Source organism: Ranitomeya imitator, chromosome 4 (assembly GCF_032444005.1).
Source record: "Ranitomeya imitator isolate aRanImi1 chromosome 4, aRanImi1.pri, whole genome shotgun sequence".
Lineage (NCBI taxonomy): Eukaryota > Metazoa > Chordata > Amphibia > Anura > Dendrobatidae > Ranitomeya > Ranitomeya imitator.
Genome location: NC_091285.1, coordinates 228,101,855 through 228,122,873, shown reverse-complemented (window position 1 = coordinate 228,122,873; position 21,019 = coordinate 228,101,855). Strand labels below are relative to the sequence as shown.

Below are 21,019 nucleotides of genomic sequence, written 5' to 3'. Positions count from 1 at the left end.
TGAGATGTTTTGTTTCTGCTGATCAGGATGATTGGGTGTCCTTTTTGCCTTTGGCTGAGTTCGCCCTTAATAATCGGGCCAGCTCGGCTACTTTGGTTTCCCCGTTTTTCTGCAATTCTGGTTTCCATCCTCGTTTCTCTTCAGGGCAGGTTGAGTCTTCGGACTGTCCTGGTGTGGATACTGTGGTGGATAGGTTGCAGCAGACTTGGACTCATGTAGTGGACAATTTGACATTGTCCCAGGAGAAGGCTCAACGTTTCGCTAACCGCAGGCGCTGTGTGGGTCCCCGACTTCGTGTTGGGGATTTGGTTTGGTTGTCGTCTCGTTATATTCCTATGAAAGTTTCCTCTCCTAAGTTTAAGCCTCGTTTCATTGGTCCGTATAGGATTTCTGAGGTTCTTAATCCTGTGTCTTTTCGTTTGACCCTTCCAGCTTCTTTTTCCATCCATAATGTATTCCATAGGTCATTGTTGCGGAGATACGTGGCACCTGTGGTTCCATCCGTTGATCCTCCTGCCCCGGTTTTGGTTGAGGGGGAGTTGGAGTATATAGTGGAGAAGATTTTGGATTCTCGTATTTCGAGACGGAAACTCCAGTACCTGGTTAAGTGGAAGGGTTATGGTCAGGAAGATAATTCCTGGGTCTTTGCCTCTGATGTTCATGCTGCCGATCTGGTTCGTGCCTTTCATTTGGCTCATTCTGGTCGGCCTGGGGGCTCTGGTGAGGGTTTGGTGACCCCTCCTCAAGGGGGGGGTACTGTTGTGAAATCTGTGGTCAAGCTCCCTCCTGTGGTCATGAGTGGTACTTCGGCTGGTTCTGTCCATGAGCTTCCTCTGGTGGATGTGAGTGGGGCTGCGGCTTCTGAGTTTCCTTTCTCAGGTGACGAGGTTAAGTCGTTAGGTGCTGCTCTATTTAACTCCACCTAGTTCTTTGTTCCTTGCCTCCAGTCAATGTTCCAGTATTGGTCTTGCTCTCTCCTGGATCGTTCTTGTGACCTGTCTTCCCTGCATAAGCTAAGTTCTGCTTGTGTTTCTTTTGTTTGCTATTTTTTCTGTCCAGCTTGCTATATTGGTTTGTCTTGCTTGCTGGAAGCTCTGGGACGCAGAGGGAGCACCTCCGTACCGTTAGTCGGTGCGGAGGGTCTTTTTGCGCCCTCTGCGTGGTTGTTTGTAGGTTTTTGTGCTGACCGCAAAGCTATCTTTCCTATCCTCGGTCTATTCAGTAAGTCGGGCCTCACTTTGCTAAAATCTATTTCATCTCTGTGTTTGTATTTTCATCTTTACTCAGTCATTATATGTGGGGGGGCTGCCTTTTCCTTTGGGGAATTTCTCTGAGGCAAGGTAGGCTTATTTTTCTATCTTCAGGGCTAGCTAGTTTCTCAGGCTGTGCCGAGGCGCCTAGGTCTGGTCCGGAGCGCTCCACGGCTACTTCTAGTGTGGTGTGATAGGATTAGGGATTGTGGTCAGCAGAGTTCCCACGTCTCAGAGCTCGTCCTATGTTATTAGTAACTTTCAGGTCATCTTGTGTGCTCTTAACCACCAGGTCCATTGTGGTTCTAAATCACCAGTTCATAACAGTTGGGATTAGGGTTAGGGGTGTGTCTGGGTTAGAGGTGTGGTTAGGGTTACTGTTGGGATTAGGGTTAGGGGTGTGTTTGGATTAGGGTTTCAGTTATAATTGGGGGGGTTTCCACTGTTTAGGCACATCAGGGGCTCTCCAAACGCGACATGGCGTCCGATCTCAATTCCAGCTAATTCTGCGTTGAAAAAGTAAAACAGTGCTCCTTCCCTTCCGAGCTCTCCCGTGTGCCCAAACAGGGGTTTACCCCAATGTATGGGGTATCAGCGTACTCAGGACAAATTGGACAACAACGTTTGGGGTCCAATTTCTCCTGTTACCCTTGGGAAAATACAAAACTGGGGGCTAAAAAATAATTGTTGTGGGAAAAAAAGATTTTTTATTTTCACGGCTCTGTGTTATAAACTGTAGTGAATCACTTGAAGGTTCAAAGCTCTCACAACACATCTAGATAAGTTCCTTGGGGGGTCTACTTTCCAAAATGGTGTCACTTGTGGGGGGTTTCTACTGTTTAGGTGCAAACGCAATGTGACGCCTGCAGACCATTCCATCTAAGTCTGCATTCCAAAATGGCGCTCCTTCCCTTCCGAGCCCTCCCATGCGCCCAAACGGTGGTCCCCCCACATATGGGGTATCAGCGTTCTCAGGACAAATTGCACAACAACTTTTGGGGTCCAATTTCTCCTGTTACCCTCGGGAAAATACAAAACTGGGGGCTAAAAAATAATTTTTGTTGGAAAAAATTTTTGTTTTATTTTTACGGCTCTGCATTATAAACTTCTGTGAAGCCCTTGGTGGGTCAAAGTGCTCACCACACCTCTAGATAAGTTACTTAGGGGGTCTACTTTCCAAAATGGTGTCACTTGTGAGGGGTTTCAATGTTTAGGCACATCAGTGGCTCTCCAAATGCAACATGGCGTCCCATCTCAATTCCTGTCAATTTTGCATTGAAAAGTCAAACGGCGCTCCTTCCCTTCCGAGCTCTCCCATGCGCCCAAACAGTGGTTTACCCCCACATATGGGGTATCAGTGTACTCAGGACAAATTGTACAACTTTTGGGGTCCAATTTCTTCTCACCCTTTAGAAAATAAAAAATTGGGGGCGAAAAGATAAATTTTGTGAAAAAATATGATTTTTTTATTTTTACGGTTCTGCATTATAAACTTCTATGAAGCACTTGGTGAGTCAAAGTGCTCACCACACCTCTAGATAAGTTCCTTAGGGGGTCTACTTTCCAAAATGGTGTCACTTGTGGGGAGTTTCAATGTTTAGGCACATCAGTGGCTCTCCAAACGCAACATGGGGTCCCATCTCAATTCCAGTCAATTTTGCATTAAAAAGTAAAATGGCGCTCCTTCGCTTCCGAGCTCTGTCATGCGCCCAAACAGTGGTTTACCCCCACATATGGGGTATCGGCGTACTCAGGACAAATTATACAACAACCTTCGTCAGGGGAGAAGCCTGGTTCGCCGGGCGATACGCGTGGGGCATCACATCACCAGGTGGTATATATATGGGAGGTTTCTCCTGTTCATATGCTGTGTCTCAGTTGTACTATTTTGTATAGGCTACCCTGTATATGTCCTTCTTGGCTGGTTGCTGCTTTTTGCCTTGGACGTTGTTGTGCGTTTGTTATTTTCTGCTCGTTTTGGTCTGCGGCAGCGGCCATACGAGCCAATTCCTGCACTGTCCTTCTGGTATTATAGATTTTTGCGCAACACCCCATGAGCCATTGGTCTTCTTTGGGTTAGCTTATTATACCGAGTCATCATATGCATTTCCTGTGTGTTCATGATGTTGTTTTCATGTTTTTAATTATGTTTTTATTATCTATGTTGTATGTTTTGATCCGTGAATAAAATCAGTCTAAGTTTATTTTTTGGTACTTATTTATTTGATGGTGTGCAGCTCTTGCACAGCGTATGCGTCATGAAAGTCGGTGCCAATCCGACCTGTGACGCATATGCTGTGTCACAGAAAGATCGCGTCCCTGCAGATCGGGTGAAAGGGTTAACTCCCATTTCACCCGGCCTGCATGGACAGGGCTAGTGGTAGTTTAGCCCAGGGGGGGTGGCTTCACCCCCCCATGGCTACGATCGCTCTGATTGGCTGTTGAAAGTGAAACTGCCAATCAGAGCGATTTGTAATATTTCACCTAAAAAACTGGTGAAATATTACAATCCAGCCATGGCCGATGCTGCAATATCATCGGCCATGGCTGGAAACACTTATGTGCACCCACCCCACCCCACCGATCGCCCCCCCAGCCCCCCGATCTGTGGTCCGCTCCCCTCCGTCCTGTGCTCCGCTCCCCCGTCCTCCTGTCCGCTCCCCCCGTGCTCCAATCACACCCCCCATGCTCCAATCAAACCCCCCCGCAGTCCGATCCCCCCCGCACAGCGATTTCCCCCCCGTGCTCCGATCCACCCCCCGCACAGCGATCCCCCACCCCGTGCTCCAATCCCCGACCCCGTGTTCCGATCCACCCCCGCGTGCTCCAATCCACCCCCCCGTGTTCCGATCCACCCCCCCGTGCTCCGACGCCCCCCCCCCCCCGTGCCCTGATCTCCCCCCCTTATACTTACCTAGCCTCCCGGGGTCCGTCCGTCTTCTTTGCTGGGAGCCGCCATCTTCCAAAATAGCGGGCGCATGTGCAGTGTGCCTGCCGAATCTGCCGGCCGGCAGATTCGTTCCAAAGTGAGTTTTGATCACTGAGATAGGTTATATCTCAGTGATCAAAATAAAAAAAATAGTAAATGACCCCCCCCCCTTTGTCACCCCCATAGGTAGGGACAATAAAAAAAAATAAAGAATTTTTTTTTTGTTCCACTAATGTTGGGGTTAGGGTTAGGGGTAGGGGTAGGGTTAGGGTTAGGAATGTGCACACGTATTCTGGTCCTCTGCGGATTTTTCCGCAGAGGATTTGATAAATCCGCAGTGCTAAATCGCTGTGGATTTATCGCAGATTTACCGCGGTTTTTCTGCGCATTTCACTTCGGTTTTACAACTGCGATTTTCTATTGGAGCAGTTGTAAAACCGCTGCGGAATCTGCAGAAAGAAGTGACATTCTGCGGAATGTAAACCGCTGCGTTTCCGTGCAGTTTTTCCGCAGCATGTGTACAGCGATTTTTGTTTCCCATAGGTTTACATTGAACTGTAAACTCATGGGAAACTGCTGCGGATCCGCAGCGTTTTCCGCAGCGTGTGCACATACCTTTAGAATTAGGGTATGTGCACACGGTGCGGATTTGGCTGCGGATTCGCAGCAGTGTTCCATCAGGTTTACAGTACCATGTAAACATATGGAAACCAAATCCGCTGTGCCCATGGTGCGGAAAATACCGCGTGGAAACGCTGCATTGTATTTTCCGCAGCATGTCAATTCTTTGTGCGGATTCCGCAGCGTTTTACACCTGTTCCTCAATAGGAATCCGCAGGTGAAATCCGCACAAAAAACACTGGCAATCCGCGGTAAATCCGCAGGTAAAACGCAGTGCCTTTTACCCACGGATTTTTCAAAAATGGTGCTGAAAAATCTCATACGAATCCGCAACGTGGGCACATAGCCTTAGGGTTAGGGTTGGAATTAGGGTTGTGGTTAGGGTTAGGGGTGTGTTGGGGTTAGGGGTGTGGTTAGGGGTGTGTTGGGGTTAGGGTTGTGATTAGGGTTACGGCTACAGTTGGGATAAGGGTTAGGGGTGTGTTGGAGTTAGAATTGAGGGGTTTCCACTGTTTAGGCACATCAGGGGGTCTCCAAACGCAACATGGCGCCACCATTGATTCCAGCCAATCTTGTATTCAAAAGGTCAAATGGTGCTCCCTCACTTCCGAGCCCCGACGTGCGCCCAAACAGTGGTTTACCCCCACATATGGGGTACCAGCATACTCAGGACAAACTGCGCAACAATTATTGGGGTACCCTTGAGAAAATAAAAAATTGCTTGCTAAAACATCATTTTTGAGGAAAGAAAAATTATTTTTTATTTTCACGGCTCTGCGTTGTAAACGTCTGTGAAGCACTTGGGGGTTCAAAGTGCTCACCACATATCTAGATAAGTTCCTTGGGGGGTCTAGTTTCCAAAATGGGGTCACTTGTGGGGGATCTCCAATGCTTAGGCACACCAGGGGCTCTGCAAACGCAACAAGACGTCCGCAGACCATTCCATCAAAGTCTGCATTTCAAAAGTCACTACTTCCCTTCTGAGCCCCGACGTGTGCCCAAACAGTGGTTTACCCCCACACACGGGGTATCAGCGTACTCAGGAGAAACTGGACAACAACTTTTGGGGTCCAATTTCTCCTGTAGCCCTTGGGAAAATAAAAAATTCTGGGCTAAAAAATTATTTTTGAGGAAAGAAAACGTATTTATTATTTTCACGGCTCTGCGTTATAAACTTCTGTAAAGCACTTGGGGGTTGAAAGTGCTCACCACATATCTAGATAAGTTCCTTTGGGGGTCTAGTTTCCAAAATGGGGTCACTTGTGGGGGGTTTCTACTGTTTAGGCACACCAGGGGCTCTGCAAACGCAACGTGACGCCCGCAGACCATTCCATCAAAGTCTGCATTTCAAAAGTCACTACTTCCCTTCTGAGCCCCGACGTGTGCCCAAACAGTGGTTTACCCCCACACATGGGGTATCAGCGTACTCAGGAGAAACTGGACAACTACATTTGGGGTCCAATTTCTCCTGTAACCCTTGGGAAAATAAATAATTCTGGGCTAAAATATTATTTTTGAGGAAAGAAAACGTATTTATTATTTTCATGGCTCTGCGTTATAAACTTCTGTGAAGCACTTGAGGGTTCAAAGTGCTCACCACACATCTAGATTAGTTCCTTTGGGGGTCTAGGTTCCAAAATGGGGTCATTTGTGGGGATCTCCAATGTTTAGGCACACAGGGGCTCTCCAAACGCGACATGGTGTCCGCTAATGATTCGAGCTAATTTTCCATTTAAAAAGCCAAATGGCGTGCCTTCCCTTCTGAGCCCTGCCGTGCGCCCAAACAGTGGTTTACCCCCACATATGGGGTATCTGCGTACTCAGGACAAACTGGACAACAACATTTGTGGTCCAATTTCTCCTATTACCATTGGCAAAATAGGAAATTCCAGGCTAAAAAATCATTTTTGAGAAAAGAAAAATTATTTTTTATTTTCATGGCCCTGCATTATAAACTTCTGTGAAGCACCTGGGGGTTTAAAGTGCTCAGTATGCATCTAGATAAGTTCCTTGGGGGGTCTAGTTTCCAAAATGGGGTCACTTGTGGGGGAGCTCCAATGTTTAGGCACACAGGGGCTCGCCAAACGCGACATGGTGTCCGCTAACAATTGGAGCTAATTTTCCATTCAAAAAGTCAAAAGACGCGCCTTCCCTTCCGAGCCCTGCCGTGTGCCCAAACAGTGGTTTACCCCCACATATGAGGTATCGGCGTACTCGGGAGAAATTGCTCAACAAATTTTAGGATCCATTTTATCCTATTGCCCATGTGAAAATAAAAAAATTAAGGCGAAAAGAAATTTTTTGTGAAAAAAAAGTACTTTTTCATTTTTACGGATCAATTTGTGAAGCACCTGGGGGTTTAAAGGGCTCACTAGGCATCTAGATAAGTTCCTTGGGGGGTCCAGTTTCCAAAATGGGGTCACTTGTGGGGGAGCTCCAATGTTTAGGCACACAGGGTCTCTCCAAACGCGACATGGTGTCCGCTAACGATGGAGATAATTTTTCATTCAAAAAGTCAAATGGCGCTCCTTCCCTTCCGAGCCTTACCATGTGCCCAAACAGTGGTTTACCCCCACATGTGAGGTATCGGTGTACTCAGGAGAAATTGCCCAACAAATTTTAGGATCCATTTTATCCTGTTGCCCATGTGAAAATGAAAAAATTGAGGCTAAAAGAATTTTTTTGTGAAAAAAAAGTACTTTTTCATTTTTACGGATCAATTTGTGAAGCACCCGGGGGTTCAAAGTGCTCACTATGCATCTACATAAGTTCCCTGGGGCATCTAGTTTCCAAAATGGGGTCACTTGTGGGGGAGCTCCAATGTTTAGGCACACAGGGTCTCTCCAAACGTGACATGGTGTCCGCTAAAGAGTGCAGCCAATTTTTCATTCAAAAAGTCAAATGGCGCTCCTTCCCTTCCAAGCCCTGCCATGCGCCCAAACAGTGGTTTACCCCCACATATGCGGTATCAGCGTACTCAGGACAAATTGGACAACAACTTTCATTGTTCAGTTTCTCCTTTTACCATTGGGAAAATAAAAAAATTGTTGCTGAAAAATCATTTTTGTGACTAAAAAGTTAAATGTTCATTTTTTCCTTCCATGTTGCTTCTGCTGCTGTGAAGCACCTGAAGGGTTAATAAACTTCTTGAATGTGGTTTTGTGCACCTTGAGGGGTGCAGTTTTTAGAATGGTGTCACTTTTGGGTATTTTCAGCCATATAGACCCCTTAAACTGACTTCAAATGTGAGGTGGTCCCTCAAAAAAATGGTTTTGTAAATTTCGTTGTAAAAATGAGAAATCGCTGGTCAAATTTTAACCCTTATAACTTCCTAGCAAAAAAAATTTTGTTTACAAAATTGTGCTGATGTAAAGTATACATGTGGGAAATGTTATTTATTAACTATTTTGTGTCACAAAACGCTCTGGTTTAACAGAATAAAAATTCAAAATGTGAAAATTGTGAAATTTTCAAAATTTTCGCCAAATTTCCGTTTTTATCACAAATAAACACAGAATTTATTGACCTAAATTTACCACTAACACGAAGCCCAATATGTCACGAAAAAACAATCTCAGAACCGCTAGGATCCATTGAAGCGTTCCTGAGTTATTACCTCATAAAGGGACACTGGTCAGAATTGCAAAAAACGGCAAGGTCTTTAAGGTCAAAATAGGCTGGGTCATGAAGGGGTTAATACGTTTTTTTTTTGCAAAAAAAAAAGTATGTTAAGCTGTGATAATTTGCATAAAAATTCAAAGTTGGAAAATTGCAAAATTTTCAACATTTTTGCCAAATTTCCGTTTTTTCAGAAATAAACACAGGTAATATCAAAGAAATTTTACCACGATCATGAAGTACAATATGTTACGAGAAAACACTGTCAGAATCACTGGGATCCGTTGAAGCGTTCCAGAGTTATAACCTCATAAAGGGACAGTGGTCAGAATTGTAAAAATTGGCCCGGTCCATAACGTGCAAACCACCCTTGGGGGTAAAAGGGTTAATAGCCCGTAAAGGCTAAATATACAGCTGTGAGCTGATATTAAAAGCCTAGGAAGATCCGTGGGTGTTACCTATTCCCAGGCTATAAACATCTGCCTCAAGTCGCTGGTTTTCCCTCTCTGGTTTGGAAAATTGCACGGAAGCCCACACCATTTTTTTTCCCCAAAAAGAATCATTTATTAAATACATGTCCCCTAATTTGCACACGCACACTACTAATTGTATCGGTCACACACATCTATATATCTACATACCTATTCTGCATCTTTTTACTTTTATGTCAACCATGTCTTCCATCCTGTCGGGTCCTGCAGTGATTTTACAGAAGCCGAGTAATGAATTACCAGCTATTCTGCTACTTATCTCTCTATGAAATATAAAGACATATATAAAAAAAAAAAAAATATATATATATATATATATATACAGTTAGGGCCAGAAATATTTGGACAGTGACACAAGTTTTGTTATTTTAGCTGTTTACAAAAACATGTTCAGAAATACAATTATATATATAATATGGGCTGAAAGTGCACACTCCCAGCTGCAATATGATAGTTTCCACATCCAAATCGGAGAAAGGGTTTAGGAATCATAGCTCTGTAATGCATAGCGTCCTCTTTTTCAAGGGACCAAAAGTAATTGGACAATGGACTCTAAGGGCTGCAATTAACTCTGAAGGCGTCTCCCTCGTTAACCTGTAATCAATGAAGTAGCTAAAAGGTCAGGGGTGGATTCCAGGTGTGTGGTTTTGCATTTGGAAGCTGTTGCTGTGAGCAGACAACATGCTGTCAAAGGAACTCTCAATTGAGGTGAAGCAGAACATCCTGAGGCTGAAAAAAAAGAAAAAATCCATCAGAGAGATAGCAGACATGCTTGGAGTAGCAAAATCAACAGTTGGGTACATTCTGAGAAAAAAGGAATTGACTGGTGAGCTTGGGAACTCAAAAAGGCCTGGGCGTCCACGGATGACAACAGTGGTGGATGATCGCCGCATACTTAATTTGGTGAAGAAGAACCCGTTCACAACATCAACTGAAGTCCAGAACACTCTCAGTGAAGTAGGTGTATCTGTCTCTAAGTCAACAGTAAAGAGAAGACTCCATGACAGTAAATACAAAGGGTTCACATCTAGATGCAAACCATTCATCAATACCAAAAATAGACAGGCCAGGGTTAAATTTGCAGAAAAACACCTCAAGAAGCCAGCTCAGTTCTGGAAAAGTATTCTATGGACAGATGAGACAAAGATCAACCTGTACCAGAATGATGGGAAGAAAAAAGTTTGGAGAAGAAAGGGAACGGCACATGATCCAAGGCACACCACATCCTCTGTAAAACATGGTGGAGGCAACGTGATGGCATGGGCATGCATGGCTTTCAATGGCACTGGGTCACTTGTGTTTATTGATGACATAAGAGCAGACAAGAGTAGCCGGATGAATTCTGAAGTGTACCAGGATATACTTTCAGCCCAGATTCAGCCAAATGCTGCAAAGTTGATTGGACGGCGCTTCATAGTACAGATGGACAATGACCCCAAGCATACATCCAAAGCTACCCAGGAGTTCATGAGTGCCAAAAAGTGGAACATTCTGCAATGGCCAAGTCAATCTCCAGATCTAAACCCAATTGAGCATGCATTTCACTTGCTCAAATCCAGACTTAAGACGGAAAGACCCACAAACAAGCAAGACCTGAAGGCTGCGGCTGTAAAGGCCTGGCAAAGCATTAAGAAGGAGGAAACCCAGCGTTTGGTGATGTCCATGGGTTCCAGACTTAAGGCAGTGATTGCCTCCAAAGGATTTGCAACAAAATATTGAAAATAAAAATATTTTATTTGGGTTATGTTTATTTGTCCAATTACTTTTGACCTCCTAAAATGTGGAGTGTTTGTAAAGAAATGTGTACAATTCCTATATTTTCTATCAGATATTTTTGTTCAACCCTTCAAATTAAACGTTACAATCTGCACTTGAATTCTGTTGTAGAGGTTTCATTTCAAATCCAATGTGGTGGCATGCAGAGCCCAACTCGCGAAAATTGTGTCACTGTCCAAATATTTCTGGCCCTAACTGTATATATATATATATATATATATATATATATATATATATATATATATATATATATATATATATTTATATTTATATTTATATATATATATATACATTCTGTACTGCAAATTACACTGATGACACACTAATGGTGAAAACGGACATACGGACCATACACTGATAGTAAATAACGGAAACACAGACTGTACACTGATGGTGAAACGGACACTACGGGGAACCTCTACCCCCTGGCAACGAGCTGCAGCATCCAAAAGCATCACTATACTGATGACACACTGATGGTAAAAACGGACACACGGACCATACACTGATGGTAAAAACAGACACACGGACTGTACACTGATGGTAAAAACAGACACACAGACCATACACTGATGGTAAAAACAGACCGTACACTGATGGTAAAAACAGACACACAGACCGTACACTGATGGTAAAAACAGGCACACGGACCGTACACTGATGGTAAAAACAGACACACAGACCGTACACTGATGGTAAAAACAGACACACGGACCGTACACTGATGGTAAAAACAGACACACGGACCGTACACTGATGGTAAAAACAGACACACGGACCGTACACTGATGGTAAAAACAGACACACGGACCGTACACTGATGGTAAAAACAGACACACGGACCGTACACTGATGGTAAAAACAGACACACGGACCGTACACTGATGGTAAAAACAGACACACGGACCGTACACTGATGGTAAAAACAGACACACGGACCGTACACTGATGGTAAAAACAGACACACGGACCGTACACTGATGGTAAAAACAGACACACGGACCGTACACTGATGGTAAAAACAGACACACGGACCGTACACTGATGACACAGTGATGGTAAGAATGGACACACAGACTGTACACTGATTGTAGAAACGGACACACGGAACATACACTGATGGTAAAAACAGACACACGGACCGTACACTGATGGTAAAAACAGACACACGGACCGTACACTGATGGTAAAAACAGACACACGGACCGTACACTGATGGTAAAAACAGACACACAGACCGTGCACTGATGGTAAAAACAGACACACGGACCGTACACTGATGATACACTGATGGTAAAAACATACACACTGACCATAAAATGATGACACAGTGATCACAGTGATGACACACGGACCGTACACTGATGACACACTGATTTGTACAAACAGACACATGGACTACACACTGATGGTAAAAACGGACACACGGACCATAAACTGATTGTAAAAACGGACACACGGACCATACACTGATTGTAAAATTGAACACACGGACCGTACACTGATGACATACTGATGGTAAAACGGAACACGGACCGTACACTCCATATCCTCCTGGCTTTCTGCTCGCTGTACTCCTTCTTGACCACATGAGGCAGCTTTGTTTCTTCAGCATCAGTACACTAATGGCAGTGACGGTGGCCAGGGTCAGGAGTGGACATGTCTCGTACCTGCTGTGCATCTCCTGCCTCCTCTGATAGACTGCAGCTGCAGACTATTCCTCTATTCTTGAGAAGTACAGGTGCATCTCACAAAATTAGAATATCATCAAAAAGTTAATTTATTTCAGTTCTTCAATACAAAAAAGTGAAACTCATATATTAGATAGGGACTCTGGTTGTATTGATTCTATTTCAAGTGTTTATTTCTGTTAATGTTGATGATTATGGCTTACAGCCAATGAAAACCCAAAAGCCATTATCTCAGTAAATTAGAATATTGGCGTACTCAAATGTATGTTCAGTAAATGCACTCAATACTAGGTCGGGGCTCCTTTTGCATCAATTACTGCATCAACGTGGTGTGGAGGCGATCAGCCTGTGGCACTGCTGAGGTGTTGCCCAGGTTGCTTTGATAGCAGCCTTCAGCTCGTCTGCATTGTTGGATCTGGTGTCTCATCTTCATCTTGACAATACTCCATAGATTCTCTATGGGATTAAGGTCATACGAGTTTGGTGGCCAATCAAGCACAGTGATACTGTTGTTTTTAAACCAGGTATTGGTACTTTTGGCAGTGTGGACAGGTGCCAGGAAACTCACCTGAGCTTAACCCCATGGAGAATCTATGGAGTATTGTCAAGAGGAAGATGAGAGACACCAGATCCAGCAATGCAGACAAGCTGAAGGCTGCAATCAAGGCAACCTGGGCTTCCATAACACCTCAGCAGTGCCACAGGCTGATCGCCTCCATGTCACACCGCACTGAGTGCATTTACTGAACGTACATTTCAGTAGGCCAACATTTCGGATTTTAAAATCATTTTTCTAGCTGATGTTATAAAGTATTCTAATTTACTGAGATGATGACTTTTGGGTTTTTTAATTGGCTGTAAGCCATAATCATCAACATTAACAGAAATAAACACATGAAATAGATCACTCTGTAATAACTCTATATAATATATGAGTTTCACTTTTTGTATTGATGAACTGAAATAAATTAACTGTTTGATTATATTCTAATTTTATGAGAAGCACCTGTAAATTATAAAGTTGCATTTTGTTAACAAGCCTTTTTTTTTCAGCTTGACCCATAAAGGAACATGGGATTAACCCTTTCATCATGAGGCTGTTTGCTTGTATCTGCAGTCACAGAGTGTTTTTTTTTCTTTGCAGCCTGAAGAGGAATTTCCGCCATCTGTTGTTTCATTTCTACAATTTGTCAAGCAAAGAAGTGAAGATGCTGAGAAAGTGATTCGACAAGACTTGGATTGTACAGAGCCCTGGCCAGGCGACTATTTTCCAGGTATTGTCCGGATGACGTGTGTTCCTTTCTCCTCTTAGTCCTGGCTGTAGGCCGGTCACTCACATGTGTGAGGGGTATCTTTCCATGGAAAGTGTGGGGTCTATAACTGACACTGTATGAGGGCCATTAGTAACCAGCACTCCTATAGGCCCATGTGGACACTGAGCCTTTTTAAAAAGACTGTGGTTGGCATGATGGGATTGGCTGTCTCAAAACTGTGATGTCATCATGGGCGCCACATCGTTTTGAGGACGTTTTAAGCAGTGAGTATATTGTCCTATTACCATCGTAGTAGTGGGGTTTCCAAAATATATCAGAATCTCATAATATTCTTTTTAAAGGGATTATCTGGTCTTAAACCAGGCATGCTATGTCACTGCATGCTTTTGAATTTTGACATTGCACATACTGCGCGCTGTGAGGTTTCTCCGGCGCTGGGAAGGGTGGTCCTGTAATTACAAGCATGTCCTATGCATACTCCTCGCCACAAGTGTATTGCGCAAGGCCAGAAACAGTCTAGTCGGAAGGTGGCCGGGAATATGCATATCGCCGCCGGCACTGGAGAAGCTTCACAACGCATGCGCAATCTGAGGATTCACAAGTAGTTTAAGTTCTGCTGCTGCGTACCCTACTGACATGACAGTTCCAGGTCTCCATAGAACGTTATGAGCACTAACTGTCCTATCCAGTAATGGCAAAGTCTGTAATCGCTGAAGGCAGATTTTACATGAGAACTGAACATTTAGAGAATAAATGATCTGTTCAGGAGGAGAAAGAAGCAGCGCTCTCTGATCAAATACATTACATAGCTGCTGATTGTTCTTTAAATGAATGATTCACAGTGATTGCAAATATGACCAAATTGACCCGGGACATTATAATATTTGGGCATACCTCCTTGCTCTGATTTGCATGGCCGTATGGTAAGTCAGACCCTCATCTGAGATCTCAGCGACTACATACTACATGTTTCTATTGGATATGCTGATTTTTGAAGCGACTTTTATATATTCTATACTGAACTATGGTCATCCAATAGTCCAGAATATGGGGAACTGAAGCTGGAATAAAGATATTTTACTGAATACTATTTGACCACATATACTGTACATTTACAGTATAATTTCTGCATATTTTTGTATATTATTTTGGCTATATGAATATTTGCCATGATGTGTTATCCCTTTTCTTTGGCACAGTACAATCCAAACATCAACCCAGTGATGATATTGAATATTTAGCTCAATTGGCATCTGAGCACAATGAAGAACCAGAGACTTTTAGGAGACGGGTATGTTATGCACAGATTTCTTCTGAAGATACTTTGGTTTTTCAACACCACCGTGGTCATGTTCTTTTATATTTCTTATGGAGTACGAGTAATAATGATATACATGTAAGTGTCATATAGTTCTCTATGCCTAGAGGAAGAGTACTTTAACTTTAGCGCCACCAGTTGGATTTAAAAGTCAGCATTGATTTTTAACCAGCTTTGCATGTGTATAAATTGCTACAACAAACACTTTGCAGACACGTGTTTCAGGGTGTTTGCCCTTCATCAGTGCAAAGTAAGAGGTATAATTTGGCTAGACAGAAGCGAATCTAGGTTTTGCCTGCACCCAGGGCAAAAACTAAGCTTGGCACTTACACCTATTCACAGCCTAAGTGGTTTAATCAGTGACATGTGATCACACATATGTGATTAGCATATTTGTAGTCACGTGCCAAGTAGCTTCTCTTCCTGATTCAGGTGCAGATACGTTCTTTTGATCGCCCGATATTGCATTCTAATGCAGTGTTGCTACGACCAAAAAAAGTAATCCTGGCATTTTGAATTTTTTTCTCGTTACGCCGTTTACCGATTAGGTTAATTCTTTTTTTATATTGATCGATCAGGCGATTTTGAATGCGGTAATACCAAATATGTGTATGTTTGATTTTTTATTTTATTTTGAATGGGGCAAAAGGGGGGTGATTTGAACTTGTATATTTCTTTTATTTTCTTAATAGTTTTAAACACATTTTTTCTTACTTTTGGCATACTTCAATATTCTTTTGGCATGCTTCAATGGGAGACTAGAAGCTGCCATAACCCGATCGGCTCTGCTACATACAGACGATGATCAGATCGCCTGTATGTAGCAGAATTACGGTACTCGCTTGCTATGAGCGCCGATCACTGGGTCGCGCTCATAGCAATCCGGCATTGACAACCATACAGGTCTGCAGGAAACCTCTGGTTGTCATATCGACCCATCGGTGACCCGCGATCACGTGACAGGGTCACCAATGGGCAGGATTTCCGTCGTGATTGCCGGAAGTGTGCATTAAATGCTGCTGTCAGAGTTTGACAGCGGCATTTAACGGGTTAACAGCCGCGGGTAGATTGCGATTCCTTCCCCAGCTGTTCCGGGCGCATGTCAGGTGTTCAAAACAGCTGACATGTGGCGGGAAAGATGTAGGCTCACTGCCGGAGCCCAAATCAAAGGGGGAGACACGACATGTGCCGTACTAGTACGGCGCATGTCGTGAAGGGGTTAAAGGGAATCTGTTACCCCCCGGGATGTTTTAACAATGATGCCAATGCCCATAGCATGGCGGAAAGGGTAAGTATAATTGCGCTATTGCAGGGCACAAGCACGAGATTCCGGGGCCAGCAATACACTGTGACGCTGATGGGAGAGGGATGGTATGCAAATGAAGACATGAGGCCAAGTTTTCTTCCAAGCACCGCACACCCCGGAGCCTGGAAGAACTGGTTACCATAGCACTGTAATGATGATGATGTCTACACATACTGACCACATATATGGGCATACACAATTACCTGTATCCCCATATTGATAGCTAAAGACGTCCCAGGGGGATAGATTACCTTTAACTTTAAGAGATGGGACAATACTAAAATAGCTCTGTATCACGTTACCTGGCAAGATATGGATGGCTACATGTGTGCAGGATCAGAACCAATAACCGTACAAGAATACATCAAAAGAACCATGAATAATACAGAAATACATCACCAGAACCAGCATCAGTACTGGAATAATTTGCCAGAACCAGCATGAGAACAGGAATGCTTTGCCAGAACCACCATCCGTACAAGAAAAAAAAATCGCCAAAACCGCCATCTGTACAGGAGTACTTTGCAATAATCACCATAAGTACAGGAATATTTTGCCAGAACAAATATCAGTACAGGAATACATTGCCTGAACTACTATTTGTACAGAGTATAGTACCAGACCCACCATTAGTATAACAATACATCAACAGAACCATGAATAATAAAGAAATTCACGAGAACCATCATCAGTACTGGAATACATCGCAAGAACCAACATCAGTACAAGAATAAATTGCCAGACTCCCCATAGCTACCTTGTAGGTTGGAAAAAGTGCAAAAAACACTTTTGTCTTGAACAATCAGATGATTCATCTCAACTAAAAGCCTAGATCCTTAGATCAAGAGTAGAACAGACATCAGTATGACAATGTCAGATTCCTTCTTAGCTGATTCTCTTTTAATAAAAGAGATAGCGGATTGACAGTAACCATTCAAATAACATTTAAATGCATCTCATAAAGAGAAGTGATCCTCACTTAAGTCATTTTCTAGCATAAATAATAATAATTTTATTTATATAGCGCCAACATATTCCGCAGCGCTTTACAAATTATAGAGGGGAATTGTACAGACAATAGACATTACAGCATAACAGAAATCATAGTTCAAAATAGATACCAATAGGAATGAGGGCCCTGCTCGCAAGCTTACAAACTATGAGGAAAAGGGGAGACACGAGAGGTGGATGGTAACAATTGCTTTAGTTATTCGGACCGGCCATAGTGTAAAGCTCGGGTGTTCATGTAAAGCTGCATGAACCAGTTAACTGCCTAAGTATGTAGCAGTACAGACACAGAGGGCTAATAACTGTATAAAATGTAGGAGAACATGATGCGAGGAACCAGATTATGGTTTAACTTATATGAATGGGCCACACAGGGATAATTAGGTTAATGCGTTGAGGCAGTAGGCCGGTCTGAACATATGCGTTTTTAGGGCACACTAAAGACATTACTTTGATGAATCCTCACGTGCTGACACCCTGGTCTCAGCCTCCTTCACACGCTCCTTAAAATTTTGCAGATTGAGCCTTAGCAGCGCCACGTCTATTTTTACCTCAACTATTTTGGCGGTAAGAGCCAAAGTGGAAACTTATATGGCGGTTAGTAGCAGAATGGAGACATGTTTCATCGTGAGTTCGGGCTCCTCATGTGGTGTGTCTCCTTCCGTGTCTGTCCACGCCGTCTCCTCCTCACCCTGTTGTACTAAGGGGCCGGAGCCATTGTGTGACGAGGGCCTGTCAACTCCTGGAGCTTCTCCTCCACCACAGATTGCCTTACCTGTTCATAGTATCATACAATAGGCAGCTAACGTTATAGGGCATTTCTGGATGGCATTCTCACCCAGGTTTCGGGAGGATTATCAGAAGTAAACTGGTGCATCCTCTCATCTCCGCTGCAAAATTGCCGTGTGTGTGTATATAGTCTTATTTCTAAATTTCAGTTTTTTTCATTTTTAGGTTTTGGCTGAGATAGAATATAATGACAGACAAGATCTGCTTAGTGGGAATGATCATGAAATTGAAAACACAACTGTCAGAAAACGAGATGCAGAGCATACTGATAATTTAGGTACTGGATCTATTTTTGTCACTTGAAGTTAATAGAATTTATAAGCCTTTTGGTAATGACTGAGGCTGTATGCACACGTTGCGTTTTTTTTTTGCAATAAAAACGCTATAAAAATGCACAAAAAATGCATACATTATGCATCCCATCATTTAGAATGCATTCTGCAATTTTTGTGAACATGATGTGCGAAAAAAAAAACGCATTGTGGTAAAAAACGCAGCATGTTCATTAATTTTGCAGATTTTTTGCGTTTTTCCCGCTATTTAATGCAATGGGAAGCTCCGGAAAAAAACGCACAAAAAACGCATCAAAAACGCATGTGGATTTCTTGCAGAAAATGTCCGGTTTTGCTCAGGAAATTTCTGCAAGAAATCCTGAACGTGTGCATATAGCCTTACCGTATATGACAGTATGTGGGGTTTTTTTTTTTTTTTTTTGCATGAGGGTATGTTCACACATGGTTTTTTGAAGATGATCTGCTTTAAAATTCACATTGAAGAATATTCAAAGATATGAAGCACTCTTTTATGTGGATTTTGAAGTGGAAAATCCAATCAGTGCTAAAAATAAACACTGTGTGAACATATCCTACGGCTCTGTTAGCCAACATCACATGTACAGTATTTTGGTTCATAACTAGCGATGAGCGAGTGTACTCGTTGCTTGGGTGGTCTCCAAGTATTTGTAACTGCTCGGAGATTAAGTTTTCATCGCATCAGCAGCATGATTTGCGGCTACTAGACAGTTTGAACACATGTGGGGATTCCCTTGCAACCAGGGAATCCCCACTTGTAATCAAGCTGTCTAGTAGCCGTAAATTATGCAGCTGCGGCAAGGAAAACTAAATCTCCGAGCAATAACAAATACTCGGAGACCACCCGAGCGTGCTCCGGAAAACCCGAGCAACAAGTATATTCGCTCATCACTATTATTTACCCTTTTAAGGTTTTCCAGATGTTTTTTGCTTGATTCAAAATTGCAAAATTTGTCACAAATGTTCTTCGATCCTCCACCATTTCCCCGACGGAGTGATTTTATGTAGACCACTTAATCTGGTGCAATATCTGCTCAAATTTGCCAATTTGTATGAGTTTTTGCTCTAAAAGTCGCCAAAATGGTTGAAGACAAAAGTAAAGATTTTTTTTTTTACTTTGAGCGTGTGTGCCATTTGAAGAATTTGGCACCAAAAAACAGTAACGAATACCTCAAGACTAAGAAAACGCTGCAAATGATGAATACGAGCCTTTATATATGATAAGGGAATAGCTGACAATTGATTAGTTTGGTTATAGTGCAAAGTACTTGTGACTGGCATAAAGGTTTATGAGATTAAAAAAACACGGCGGTCTTATTTCAAAACAGCATGGGTTATGTGTTGTATTGCCGCACCTCATCATTCACTTAAAAGGAACTTGTCATGTCTCCTAGCCTTCCCAAACAGCTGCCATAATGTTACATTACCTGTGTTCTGTGGTATCTGTCTCTTGAACATTTTTCACTTTAAAAAGTTGAGAACTTCTTTAAATGCACCACTGGCCTTATGGAAATGAGTCACGACCAGTCTGGCGGGACGCCTCTATCCCCACAGCAATTATTTTAGTCATGCCCCCTTGGCTTTATTAGTAGAGTACAGAGAATTATGGCAGTAGGTTAGGAAGCAGTGAAGATGGTGGCTTTATTGGTAGGTCAGCATATGACATTCAAGTTATTCCAAATGTCTAAAAAGTGAAGGTTTTGGGCCATCCGGAATTAGGACCTGGGGCAGGACTAGCTTGGAGGAAACAACGCCTTTCCAAACTGGTCCTGGCTCATTTGCATAAGGTGAGCAGTACATTTGGGAGTAAAAGAGTAAAAACCATTTCTCAAGCCAACGCAACCCCCTTCAATATTCTCGTCTGTAAAAAGCTCTCATTTTAGTGAGCAATTTTCACAAGAGCTGTCGTATGATCTGCTCAGATTTAGCTTCTCTTCTATATTTTACTTGCTGGTGGTAGAACGTAGCCTGTAGCGGAGATGTTAGTGGGTGTTGACCTCTCCCTCCATGTTTCACTGCAGATGGCACTGATGAGGTTATAAACCTTTGTTACATTGAGGTTGAAGAAAGCTGTAGACAGAAGCTGCAGCTTTGGGGAAAAGAGCAGGAGAAGCATCAAGCAGTGAATAGAGCGGCACTCAGCGCTCACAAAGCTGTCCTAGAGAAAGAACTCGAAGAACAAGATGAAAAGCGAGAACATTGGAAGAAGGAGTTTGAGAAAGACCTGTTAAGGCTTCATAACCTTCAGCAAGTGAGTCAGAACAAGATGGTATGATTGTTCAGAAAATGGCCTCAAGTCTTAAGGTACCGTCACATTTAGCGATGCTGCAGCGATCTAGACAACGATCCCGATCGCTGCAGCGTCGCTGTGTGGTCACTGGAGAGCTGTCACACAGACAGCTCTCCAGCGACCAACTATGCGAAGTCCCCTGGTAACCAGGGTAAACATCAGGTTACTAAGCGCAGGGTTACCAGCGTAAACATAAAAAAAAAAAAACACTACATACTTACATTCCGGTGTCTGTCCCCCAGCGTTCTGCTTTCCTGCACTGACTGTGAGCGCCAGCTGGCTGTAAAGCAGAGCGGTGACGTCACCGCTGTAATCTGCTTTACGGCTGGCCGGCGCTGACACAGTGC

General features: G+C 43.2%; 1 protein-coding gene across 1 annotated transcript in view; it reads left to right on the top strand.

Annotated features, from left to right (window-relative positions):
• LRRIQ1 (leucine rich repeats and IQ motif containing 1) overlaps positions 1–21,019 on the top strand; it is a 269,506-nt gene that overhangs the window by 17,301 nt on the left and 231,186 nt on the right. Inside the window, exons 2-5 of the mRNA XM_069764400.1 lie at positions 13,521–13,650; positions 14,850–14,941; positions 18,237–18,348; positions 20,404–20,633. Of these exons, the coding sequence (XP_069620501.1) occupies positions 13,521–13,650; positions 14,850–14,941; positions 18,237–18,348; positions 20,404–20,633 (564 nt within the window). The remainder of the gene's footprint in view (positions 1–13,520; positions 13,651–14,849; positions 14,942–18,236; positions 18,349–20,403; positions 20,634–21,019) is intronic.